General features: G+C 41.9%; 1 protein-coding gene across 4 annotated transcripts in view; it reads left to right on the forward strand.

Annotated features, from left to right (window-relative positions):
- LOC109041143 (protein amalgam) overlaps positions 1-13,173 on the forward strand; it is a 641,206-nt gene that overhangs the window by 445,842 nt on the left and 182,191 nt on the right. For 3 of the 4 annotated variants that reach the window (XM_019057352.2, XM_019057350.2, XM_019057351.2), the window contains exon 2: positions 9,751-9,870. The exons of the other annotated variant lie outside the window; for it this stretch is intronic. Coding sequence is in view for 2 of the 3 variants with exons in the window: in XM_019057350.2 (XP_018912895.1) it covers positions 9,751-9,870 (120 nt within the window). In the remaining variant the exon portion in view is untranslated. The remainder of the gene's footprint in view (positions 1-9,750; positions 9,871-13,173) is intronic. 4 annotated transcript variants of the gene reach the window in all.

The following is a 13,173-nucleotide window of genomic DNA, read 5'->3' on the forward strand; positions in this document are numbered from 1 at the left end:
AAAATTGTAAGTACGTTCGGCCTTGTTTCAATTCAAAGCACAATCTAAGGTAATTTAATTATTTCAAAGACAAAATCAATTACATATCCTTGTATCCCAATGTAATTTTTGCTGCTTTCTTTCTTTAAAATCAAAGTAACGGCGACATTGCTCGTGTAATTCTAAACGCGCGGTTCATTCTTCAATTCAACATTTTTCTGGTTATGCTGTTAATTTAACATGTTTCCTTTTAGTTAACTTTTTCAGTAGTCAATGAGAAGTATCCCCGCAGCACTGCCGTGCTAAGGAAGAACGCCGTATGAATATTTGAGAGTTGCCAAATTTCCCTTGATAAAACATGTATTTTTGAAAACATTCTTGTATATTTTTCCTTGAAAAGTTCAGATATTTTGGATTAAATTAAGTACAAAATTATCTGAAAATTTCAGAAAGTAACATCCGCAATTTCCCAGTAAATTTGGTTTTTATGGGAGGAAATTTGGCAACGTCTGAAGGCTCATACGACGTTCTTCCTTGGCACGGCAGAGCCAGAGCAGAGCAGCTTTACAACTCGGCGGCAAAGCTACGAGCCTCTCCCATCATGACTGTTTTGTGGTTTGAATTCTTGACAGCGTGGGGGAGATGGTTTGTAGCAAAAATTTTCACCTTCAAACTACTTTTATTAAAGGTACATTCACGCTATTACTGTAATAGGGCGGAGGATGAGCTTACTTCAAAAGGAATTGGATTAAACTTCTGGTTAGCCTGTGTTTTTTTAACTTTTTCTATCATCATATGTTTTTTTTTTTTTTTGTTTTTTTTTCCCCTTTCATTTTTCTGTTGAAGAAAAACTGCAAAGTGAGTATGGATACCCACGTACTTTTGCTTCTATACTTTTTACAATTTCTTTATGATAGATTCTCATCAGACCGATACTTGAATATCCGAATCTGCTGATCATATCATCCATATCATTCTGGTGGCTTATTCAACTTCAATAATCTTGATCGTTGATTTAATAAGCTTGAATGAGCCAGCATGTTGGGTCGTTCAATTTCAATGCTCTCGATGATTCAGTTACGATAAGCGTGATCATTGGCCCAATGAGTTTGAATAAGCTGATAAATTGAATCATTCAAATTGAATGATCCTGATTATACAAGTTGAACGATCCAACGAGTTAGTGCATCCATGTTGAATGATCGAATGAGCCAGCGCATTCAAGCACATTGGGTGAATGACCCGATGCACATTCAAGTTGAACGATCCAATGAGCCAGCGCACTCAAGCTCATTCGGGATCATTCAAGCTCATTGAAGAATCATTCAAACTCATTCAGGATCATTGAAAATTGAATGATCCTGAATGAGCTGGAACGATCCATTTTTTCTCGGGAATGCATATTCTGTAAAAATTTGCTCCCAAATTCAAATTTTGAAATATTAAAAAGTAAGTTTGAACTGTCTTACCGCCATAAGGATCCATGTAATTTCGAAACTTCCAACACCTTTTTCTGAGAATAGCAAAAACTGCATTTATGTGACTTGTCCTCCAAGCCCCTCAAATAAACTTCTTTTGCATGAATCGAGCATACGGTTCCAGAACCGAAAGTACCGTCACATAAGCCGAATCGTACAGCCCATAGAACCGACCTTTTTTTCTCTCAACGTTGCATCCATGAAGACAATTTGCATCGAGGATAGCTAATGATTTCATTCGGACGCAGTTGACCAGGGCATCTCAAAATTTAGACCAAAGGGGCAACGTTATCTTCGATTCGAATTGGCTGGGAGAGGACAGTAGGCGAAGTCCAGTCCTCGTTTGGCAGTCCGGTTGTTGAAGGCATCTGTGTAACTAAGGAATATCACACGCAGGTTCTTCAAAATAAATTTTGAATAATGGCACCATTAGCTACCTTTCTTGATGCATCACGTAGAAGGGTCCTCTTTAATTTTATCGGCTGAGATTCGATTAGTTCGGTCGCATCGAACGAGTCGGTTGTCAAAGCGAACAACGAGCTATTATAATACCACAAACTTACTTGAATATCAGATTTTGACAAGTTTCGTGTGCACCGGCAACACCAAATGGGAGTCTTTTTTAGTAGATTATTATTCAGTTGCGCGCACACAGATTTTCTAATTAATTCGAAGTACTCCTCAGGGTGCTGTTAATAGTAGAGTAGTTTGTTTTGAGCGGGAACATGCGAGTATACCTAGTTCTTTCAGCTTTTTTATTCATTTATCATTTTCTTTTATTTTTTTGTTAAATACGTACTTATTTGCATGCCTCTAACTACAGTCATTCAATAGTATGGAACAAATATTCCCCGATTATTTAGTTTAAAACAAATATATATATATATTGAGATAGGCTCGGACATACCCTAATATTTGCGAAAGCTCAAATGTGTTTTCTTTGTACCGTCATGTCAAATGTAGTGTAGTATAGTATCGTGTAGTGGCTTCTGATCGTTTGAATCCGTCGCAAGGATCTTCTTAGCGTCTAATTTTTAAGGACATTGCAAAATCTCAACCTGAAGATTCGGTCAATGTAACCCAAAATATAACTAACCAAAAAATATTAACTTCACATTTAAGTTACTTGTGTTTTGACTTTCATATTAGTTCAAAAAGTCGGACTTTTATGTTTTTTTTGTGTTCTAACTCTCATATCAGTTCAAAAAGTCGGGAAACTTTCATATGTTTTTTGTGTTCTAACTTTCATATCAGTTCAAGAAGTCGGGAACTTTTTCCAGTGCTCCCACTTCGTGCCCATCAAAAGTTCCAGGATTCGGAACTTTTTTGTTCCAATTTCTCTCCCTTCATGACTGTCAAAAGTTCCGGGATCCCTTTTAGATTTTTTCAAAAGTCCCGGAAAATGCAAAAGATCCGGAACATTTTGGAAATTTCAAAAGTTCCGGGGAAAATTTAGGAGAATCTTAAAAGTTCCGGAATTCGGACTTAGTTTCGGAAAATGGGGGCACTGACTTTTTCCCACCGTGCAAACGAGGTCTTCCCGAAGGAAGAAGCTGTTTAAGGAGCGACTAAATACGAGCCCCAATCGATTAGAGTGGCGGAGGCGAAGCATTCAAATTGCGACCCGGGAAACACCCCGCATAAAACTTAGCACTCTTCCTCGCCGCGATCCCGCTCGGTCTGAAATTCTGAATGGACGCGTTTCGGTAATTCGCACGTTCCCGCTGAAACCGCACGTTTCAGGATGCCGCGGCGGAACAGCCACCAGAGGTTGATTAACAAGTTTCCCGTAATAAAATGTATAACTTTCCGCCAGGTTAACATCAAAAACTTACCCTAAACGTAAGCTTTATTAAGAGCTCATGTGTGCGGCGGCGGGAGTGCGTCGGAGTTTCCAATTTTTCCACCCCCCAGAAAGCTCCGCATCGGGCAAGGAGGATCCGGGGACGTTCGAAAAAGGGGGTTGGGTGGGGAATTTAGGGGTGGGGGTTGGGGGGGGGGGTTGTCGGTCGAGGGAGCACTTCGGACGGGCTCCTCGACAAAATCCGAATTCAAGTAAAGCACGAATAATGTAAGGATTAATATTAAAATACTTGGCTCCCCGCGAAAACTTTCCCATATTTTCGAAACTTTACGAAGCGAATATTCCATACGCTTACGGAACGTATAGGTATCCGACTCGGCGGCGAGCGTATTAACTGTGTTCCATCCCCCGAATTCGGAGTCAATTTATTCGCGAGGGGTCGGGGGCTAATTTTTAATGCGAGCGGGAAGTTCCGAGTCGGACCAACTTCGTCGGAAGATGGTTCCGCCCGCTCGTATTGATATTTGCGCCCCTTAATCCTGCTTCGGGCCTCGTGTTTCTCCCGTGAACCTTTCAACCCTTTTTAATTCCACGTAATGAGTTGCCCGCAATGCGTTTCAATCATTTCCATAACGGCACTCATGCAATGGGTCATTTAATGCAACCACAACTTCAACGTTTTAAAAGCCTTCTCGATTCATAGTAAACAACCCCCCTCCCACCCCCCGTGACCCCTTTCAATCCTTCCTCAAAGAGAGAGTAATTAACTCAAACAGAATTTTAACCAACTTTTCACCACCTGTCAGGGATCCTCTTACAACGAACCTTTTTTTTAGAGTCTGCATGACCATTGGCCATCGCAAGATGAATACAGGAAACATTTTGTATAAAGTTCAATTTTGTTGCCTATTTTTGCGCTCTTTTCCCTTTTCCTTTGCACTCTGCCATTAATCTTGTTCTTATTTAAAAATAATCAAGAGTTTATACAGCGACACATGTTAGATGACGCAATTTTCTGACATTTTTTAAAGGAGTCATTTTTTTTTCTTTCAAGTCCCGTCCTGAAGAAGAAACGTATTACAATAAACACGGGAAAAGTTGGAAAGGGGAACAAAGTAAACGGAAAAAATTGAAGAGTTGTTGTATCAAAAAAAGAAGAAAAAAATCCGGTTTTAAAAAAAAATTAAAACCAAGTGTGAGGAAAAGACACGAATAACCTTGCTATCCACCATGATACCATGGTAACCATGGTATCGAATATCGATCGAGATAATCAATAATAGCCAGAGATGCTGGACGTCTCTAATTTAATTAACTATCTAACTAACTGAGCGAATCGGAGTTTGGTGTTTTCGTTTTCGGTATCTTTGCATTTTTTTAAAAAAAAAAAAAAAAAAACAACTCCACTGGTAAAAAACACATTGGATCTACAGTCCGGACTCTTAAACTCTTTCCTTTTGATTAAAGCTTAAATCTGATTGAATCAAGAGTATTTTTTCTCGTCAATGTTTTCTAGAGTCTGGACTCAAGATCCAATGTGTTTTTTTTTCCAGTGCCCGATAGACGCACGTCCATGCTTAGTTGATTCGTCAAAAAACAAACACGATCGAACTGTTGCAAAACCGCTTTGAGGACGTTTCCTTTCGGGTTTCAATAACAGTGGAAGCATCACTGGCGAGGAGTCATCTGCCGTGATAGCGAAGAGAGCAGTACGTGATTTTCCGTATGAGCCACGATTAGCACACGCTTTTATGCGTCTCGAGGTTCATCCCAGCTTCCACTTACTGCTCTCTTCGCTATGACGGCAGCATGCACCCCAGATCTGCCGTGATAGGGAAGAGAGCAGTAAGCGCATTTCTGTATGAGCCATGATTAGCACACGCTTTTACGCGTCTCGAGGTTCATCCCAGCTTGCACTTACTTACTCTTCGCTACGACGGCAGCATGCACCCCGGCCGCCCGGCGCAAATTCGGATACACCCGCGGATTCCGTCTCAAAGGCTGACGTGACTCGCGGGCGGATTAGGTCCCGTCTCAAACTGTAAATATTTTCCCGCCTTCGAACACTTAGGATGTAATTTTGCACCTTTGAAAGTTGTAAACTTGCCTCTTTGTAGCGCCGAGCCCGGCAGGCAGACAATGTAACGGAGCGCTTTGAGAAAAGCGCGGGGCGCGGCGCGTCGCGACGCCCGCGTTCCGCTGCAGCTCGAGGCGGTGCATCTTACGCCATTACAACGTTGAACAAAGTGAGTCGGTGACAAAATTGACAAGATCTTTTATCCGAGGGAGAGTCTCCGTCGATTTGCTCCGCGCTCATTCCAGCTTTTATCGCGGCTCCCTTGATTTTTCTCCCCGTCTTATCTCCCGCCCATTTCCGCGAAAACTCCTAACTTTCAATTTCTCGCTCCCGCCCCCTCCCTCCCCCTCCCAGAGTTGCCAGATTGTGCCGGAAAATCAGCACTTTCCCCCATTTGAACCCATGTAAAACATACACAATACACCGAAAAAAGAAATCTCGGTGTATTTACTAAGAAACGGGTAAAATTACCAAGAATTCAGGGTTCCATTTGACCCCAGTTTTTTCGTGGTAAAATTAGCATTTATGGAATTGGTGATTTTACCAAGAAATATCGGTCAAATTATTGAACTTTCTCGGTAATTTTAGTGGACCTTGGTAAAAACGCCAATATGTTTTATTGATTGTGGTAGAATTACCGAGATAAATGGTAAAGTTACCGGGAATTGATTATCAATAAAAGTGGTATTCTTACCTGAAAAAAAAAACAGTAAAAATACCGGTTTTTAGGTAAGCTTACCAGTCTCTCTTGATAAAATTACCAATAATTGGTAAAGAAAAGTGAGATGGTAAAGGTACGAACGGACCTTGGTAAAAACGCCGAGAAGTTTTTTTCAGCGTATATTGCACAATTTGGCAACCTCGTCCCCCACCCCCTCCTCGCTCTTCCCTTCCGCATCTAATAGTTCAGCCATCGCGTTTTATCTGCTCCGCAATTTTTTCCCCCTCCCCTGTCGGTGTTTTTAATTGTTTAATTAAGTTTCCTCGGCTCCGGGAGATTCGCAACGCTGATGAAATTCTTTTTGATTTCCTTTGTTTGTTTTCACTGTTGCTCATCTTATCTTCTTCCGCAATTTTTAATCCGCGTTTCCTCCTTAATTGAAAATTCCTCCGAGACGCGAGGGATGCCGATGGAGTAGTCGAGCCCAAGTGATGATGAATACGTCTCGGAGAATTAAGAGCGGAAACCTGCGTATCGTCATTTCGTGATGGACTTCCGGGAAGCACAATAGATTTGCACTTCCCGGAATTCGATTTCATAATTAACTGCTCTCTTTTTATATTATTTATCGCGTATCCCGCAGCAAATATATCATTTTATTTTTTAACATCTTTTACTCTCAGGCTGGTTATTATACGGCTCTAAAATGTGTCAAATTTCTCCTAGTTTCTTCATTAGTGTCATCACTTCTTTTATTTGTGACATTTTCCCCAGAATTTAAGTGTATGTATAGTATTTGCATAAACTATTCAATAATCAATCTATGAATCAGTAATTTCTAGATTTGAAGACATCCTTTATAGTATCTCTGAAAATTACGTCTCTGTGTATAGTCCATTAATCATTAAATTAGAATTTCATTCGGGAAGATTTTGAAATACCTCCGGCTAGAAAGTTGACATGAGGGAATATTGTAAAAACGAAAAGATTTGATAGCTCTTTGTAAATGTTTACCTTTTCTGTTTTTTGATCTCCTGGAGATTCGAGATACTCCCTTAGGACGTATCTTTCCGAGTATTCAAAAATATTGCCGCGTAAAATTGTGTTTTACATCGATATCCAACTCATTACAGTGTGATAGAAATTTCAGAGATTTTTTAAAAGAATAATCCTCAAAATTCAGAAATTTTCATTCGATCCATTAGTTATCAAATCTTTCTCGCTAGCACTGTGGAATCACCGCGCTAGAAAAGACAAAAAAAAACCCCTAAAACATAACAAAGAAAACCCCTTTAGATGGGAGCCGGTAATACCAGCCCACATTGAACGGAAGATTGAGGGAACAAGGCAAGTAGGGGGGGGGGGGGGGAGCATGGCGGGAAATCTGCATACACACATGGAAGAATCGAAGGGTTCGTCAGATTGGAAAGCGAGGAGCGAGGCAATGAAGTTGATCTCGTCCTGTCGTATCGTAAGGAAGTATGAGCAGCCGTCGAAAGGTTAAGACATCCGATGGGATAGGGCCTGGAGCCGCCATCCATAGGACAGGTGAAAATGGCAATATGGATGCGAACTCATTTACGTCACGGATTGAGGAGGTGATGAGCGGGCTCCAGCATCCATCCTGGCCGTAAATCGGCCGACAAGTGGACGAAGAACCTTCGTTTTCGGACAGAACAATATCAATATCGCTAGAGTAGGATTCTGAAGAGATGTGGACGTATCATCAAAACCCTTGTGCGACCATCGTATCATGGTCAGCTTCCTTACAACACATTCGGCGAGGGTTGAGTTCAATGTGGCACGGATATCTTCCGACTTCAATTTTCGGTACCGTCTTTACCTCCCCTCGACGCCTCCTCATTTCCAGGTTGATAAGTAGGATTTCCCGTTTTCCTCAGCCGCGGCTCAACGCATCATTTCATTTTGCGCACGGTCAAATTGACGAGGAAATTCTGGAGGACGGCGCAGCGCTGTTTACCGTCCGAGATCACCGCTGTTAGGGTGTCAAAGTGCTCCACCAAATTTGCATCCCTCGACTTAACGTGATAAGGGAACCCTAAGTATCGCTGGTTTGGGAATTCCATCTCTATTTACGAATTGAGATCGACTTAACGGATTCATTGCTGCCAAAGCGGGAGAAAAAATCGCTGTTTTGTTGAAAGACCCAATTCGAAATGGAAGTCTGCAAGAACAAAAAATTGAAAACTAGAATAACAGCAGTATGGCCAACTATTTAAAAATCCATTAGACCTGGAGGTTAAATTTATGTTATGCTAATGTAGTCGGTGCTAATGGCACATGGAGAAAAAAACCTCGTGCATGGGACCCGAAGTTGAGGTCATAATTATGGATCCCTGAAGTTTTCTGATCACGCATCCGAAAACTTGAGGTCGAGCTGCCGAAGTTCGGGTCAGACATCGAGGCAATTCTGTATTCACCGGAGTACTTCAGATGTGTGACCCGAACCCTTCGGTATATATCGAAGTACTTCAGATGTCTGACCCGAACTTCGGTAGCTGGACATCGAGTTTTCAGATACGTGATCCGAAAACTTCAGAGATCCATATGACCTCAACTTCGGGTCCGACGCACGAAGTTTTTTTTCTCCGTGCAGAGCCTTCTGCTCACAGGGGTTCTGCACTTTCCTTGTTATACTTACGGAACTTTTCTGCCGTGAAAACAGAGCTACGGTCTGCAACACTGATTTGAGTTCTCTGTCCTTAAAACGGAAACGTCGTTAGCCGCAACCAAGAAAGTGCAGGAGCCCTATGAATAGGACTATATTTTTCAGTGCATGGCTGCTTTGATGAAACTCTCTTCGTATCGAGATATCAAAATCTAGATTGAAATTTGAGAAGTTGGGCATCAGCGCGGCGATTCAGACGAAGGTATTCTACGTTTGATTGGCCTGCTTTTTGATTCCCTGGAGATTTTTGAAAGCTCCGACCCGCTACTGCACCGCGCGTCCAGCGGGCTGCGCTCAGACAAGGGGCTTTGCATCAGTGCAGTTGTTTCGACGTCCCGGTATCTTTACGTTTTCCCATCAGATCGTTCAATCACGATTTACATCCTGTGAATATCCAATGCGAGGGTTTCTTTTTTTTCCTCTCTTGCCACCTTCCGAGCGAGATAAACGGATCGCGGCTGGGTGTCGTGGTTTTGCGCCTGAATTTTAACGAGGTTGCAAATTTTCGACCCAAAGACTAAGTCAATGTAATCCCAAGAAAACATCAATCAGTTGTACAATCAGAGTTGGTACAATCTTTCATTTATGGCTTTTGAATCTGCAATCCTTGTTAAGGGTGGACCGATTCATCTTATTTCAAGTTCTGTCAGCTTTAGGCTTCCCTATGAAGCGGTGGGTTCTTCGCCTGTCACAAACCTGGATTAAGGGGTTTGGAGGACAAGGCGTATAAGTGCTGTTTTTGAAAAAAATGAGATATTCGTGAACTCAACTAAAATTAGTTTGAAAGTATGTTCTGTAAAAAAATTCACAACTAAAATCCAACTTTAAAGCATCTTAAAGTGAGTTTAATCTGCCTTTCCGTCATAAGGTTCCATGTAATTTTGAAACTTCGAACACATTTTTATTGAAATAGCAAAAACTGCATTATGCGCCTTGCCTTCTAAGCCCCTCGTTTGTATCCTTTTACAGAAAACATAAATTCTGATCCTCATAAAATGAACCAAAAAACAATTTCTGAGATGAATATCGTATTCTAATTTTGTTCTTTACGTTTGTTCCCAGGTGTAAATTCATATGAATCAAATATCGTGACGCAAGCACCATCATTTACGACGACAGGACAAACGTTCAGAGTTGTCATTGGCGACGTGCTTGTCCTCCCATGTGAAGTTGAAAATTTAGGTAAGTCCGAATTTTTTATTCGCTCCTTTTGTTTCTTCATTCGCCTTACAGCGTCACGTGTTTCATAGTATACATGCTCAAAGGCAGCATATTCTTTGTGAACTATCCAATAAGGAGTGAGGGTCTCTGGCTTCAGAGATCTCGGAAAGTCATGTAAAACCAGGGAACACTCGGTGACCTGGAAATTCAGGGAAATCATAGGAAAAGTCATGGAATTTCCAAGCATAGCGAGTCTGTTCAGCAACCTCTGCCGTTGCCATTTGAGGGAGCGCAAACAACTTCCGATTACCTTTTTCCATGATTGGAATCACTGAAAGTGAAAATTTCGTTCGATGTCTAGCAAAACTCAGCGTAATTAAAAGAAAGCAATCAAAGTGGATGTTGTAATCAAACGTCAAGGAATGTTTGTAATAGTTGGGGGTCGTGGACATTTTGGAGTCCAGGAGAAACAAAAAAAGAAATCGGAAAATGAAGTAGTTGTGGAAACTCCAGAAATATACTCGGGACCGTCGTTGAAGCTGTCTCAAAGGCTTGATCGGCATTCCGAACTGACTCGATAAACTCACGTTTTAAGGCCCAGATTTACTTGCAAATTACAAGCGCTTGTTGAATGTGAAACACCCATAGGCAATTAGTATTTTGATAGCTCGATATTGGCCGATCAAAATCCCGGTTTAGTAGTTAGTACGAAAATGGGTCTTTCTGAGGGTAGAAACTGATTAGAAAGAAACTATCGCGGATACGACTTTGACACGGTCCCTAATGTGACTTTCACTGACTCCTTTCGCTTCTCCTGGAAAGGTTATTGGAGGCTATCCTCTCTCAGCCCCTCATACAGGTAACTCATCGTCATTCCGACGCAAGGAAGTAACTACATGTCAACGTTGCAAAATTCCTACTCACGAATTTTACTCTTATTGAGAAACTGTCGAGCTCTCATAACGGGTTCTCGATTACAACCGAAAATTGGCGAATTTTTGGATGGACATTGAACAATCTTATTCTTGTAAAAATTTGAATTGTTTAAATCAATTTTCAACGCCTGGGAAACGCAGAAATCGCAGAACGACGCTTTCCTCTTCGCTTTCCTTCTTTTTAATTAATATTTAAGGTTTCTTCGTGAAAAACGGCGTCAGCGCGAAAGCGCTCGGACGTTGTTCCCGTTGCCGCGTATAAAATTTGATATCGCTCATAAAATGAAACGCACAATTGACAAGAGCGCCGTAAAAACCTAAAGAAAATCGCATACATAATTTCGCTTTATGACTGTTTGTTTATCTCTGACAAATCGATATCAGCGGGGGGCTTGGAGGCCCCCAAAGCTCGGTGGTTCGGATCCCAAGATTCCCGGCGCCCCCCTTCCCAGCCCCCCTCGTTCCAGCCATCATCATCCGCATGGTGGGATCGCAGCGTTACGACTGTTTCATTGTTTGATAAACTCATAAATCCGAGCAACGACTCTTTTCAATTAGATACCTGCTTCGTATGTATTCGCTCGGTTATGGATATTCCGCGCTGAGGATTACTTTTCACCCGTGGATGATCTTCCTTCCTTGCATCGAATCGATGAAAATGATTATGTTCAGTGGCGTGGCGTGAATTGCGATATATCGATTGTTATGCCATATAAACCTATGGAAGAGGATCGATAAACAGGGTGTTCGCAGCGAACACCTTGATAATCGATTCTTTACCATAGATTTAAATGGCAGAACAATCGATAATCGCAATTCACGCCACGCCACTGATTATGTTCGACGGGAGCTCCAGGTCGCGAAACAAGGACATAATTTTTATTTTCACCCACTCCGCGCTGCTCCTCACCGGATCAAACGTGTTCTCATCAAGTAGAGTATTTTTTTTTACGTGAGAACGATCTTATATGTGTCGTTGGCTGACCCCATTTTATTAAGTTCTTATTGTGTCCTTCCTACACAGTTTGTAAAGTCCAAGTTCTCATTGTTTAGTATTTCTCCTTGTGTGGACCGCGTTTAGCAGAAAGGAACCAAGCTTCAACAGCTCTCGCCAAAAACGGGCAATTTAATTTTGTTCAAGAAAACGTTTGAGCGGATTCCTTTGAAAATGTTGAGGGATTTGCTCCATACTGTGCAGAAAATTCACTGAAATTCGCTCACAAATCCGCACAACCATTTTTATGTAAAATATTAAATTGCCCAATTTAATTTGACAACAAGCGATGTGGCTTGGTTCCATTCATTCTCAAATCGGTCTATTCTGAACAGTTTCAGTTCTCACCCCCAGGCCAAATTATCACAAGCGGCATGCGACGATTATATATTTCAGCCGCCTTTTTATTTTTTTATAGAGAAATTGTTCAACGGAGCTGTCTGAAAATTTCACTGAATTTTCTATGCGCCGCCGATAAAATTCAATGAAATTTTCTAACAGATTCAACCAACAATTTCTTCGTAAAAATGTAAAATGGCGGCGGAAATGTTTGAACGTCGCATGGCGCTTGTGATACTTTGGCCGGAGGGTGACAATATTCGGGCACATTTTTGGCACATTATGGCAACAATATCCTGTCTAAAGTTCGTTTTTACTCTTTCAACAACTACAAGTTTTCACCGACAAATTCACCGTGAAGTATCCTGCTTTGTTATCTTTAATCCCCGCTCCTTTTTTCTTTCATTGCGGTCGGCGCCTCCCCCAACAAATTATCGTGGGCGCTCTAAAAGGCTCTCAAGGCATGCACTCGGAAAAAGCGAAATACCATCCTCCGTTACCGAGACATCGCCGATCGTAAAAGGACGGCAACAATATATTTTAGAATATTAGTGCGCCGCTATTTGCAGGAGCTGAAAACCTTTTTAAAGGGCAAATACAAGCGAATTAATTCCTCAATCATCGACTCGGAATTTTTCCCTTTCCCCGGCGAAAGGAAAAAAGGGCCCATCTTCGCGGGGGCTTAGTCGCGTCGTGTTCCGGTTTGTGTGTTTCAATGAGCGAGCAATTGTTTGCTTCCAATTTTTTCTTCTCCTCCCCCTCCCCCGCGCTCGCTGGAAGATTTAATCAAAATTCGCCTGGAAACGATTGTTTACCTCCCTCTCGTGTCCCCCCGCCCCCCTCTCGATCACCCTTAACCGCTCGCATATTGGTATCTTTTCACCGGGACGCTTGAGCAACGCTATTTCATCCGCGCATCCGCGTTTGATTAAAGCGCCAATTCCTCTCCTCGGGTAAATACATCCCATTGTCAGTTTCATTCCCGTATGCACCGCCGACGTTAAGCTTACAACCCTCTCTTCTCACCTCTCCCCTCTCCCGACTGTCTCTCTTTTT

This window comes from Bemisia tabaci, chromosome 1 (assembly GCF_918797505.1).
Source record: "Bemisia tabaci chromosome 1, PGI_BMITA_v3".
NCBI classification, from domain to species: domain Eukaryota; kingdom Metazoa; phylum Arthropoda; class Insecta; order Hemiptera; family Aleyrodidae; genus Bemisia; species Bemisia tabaci.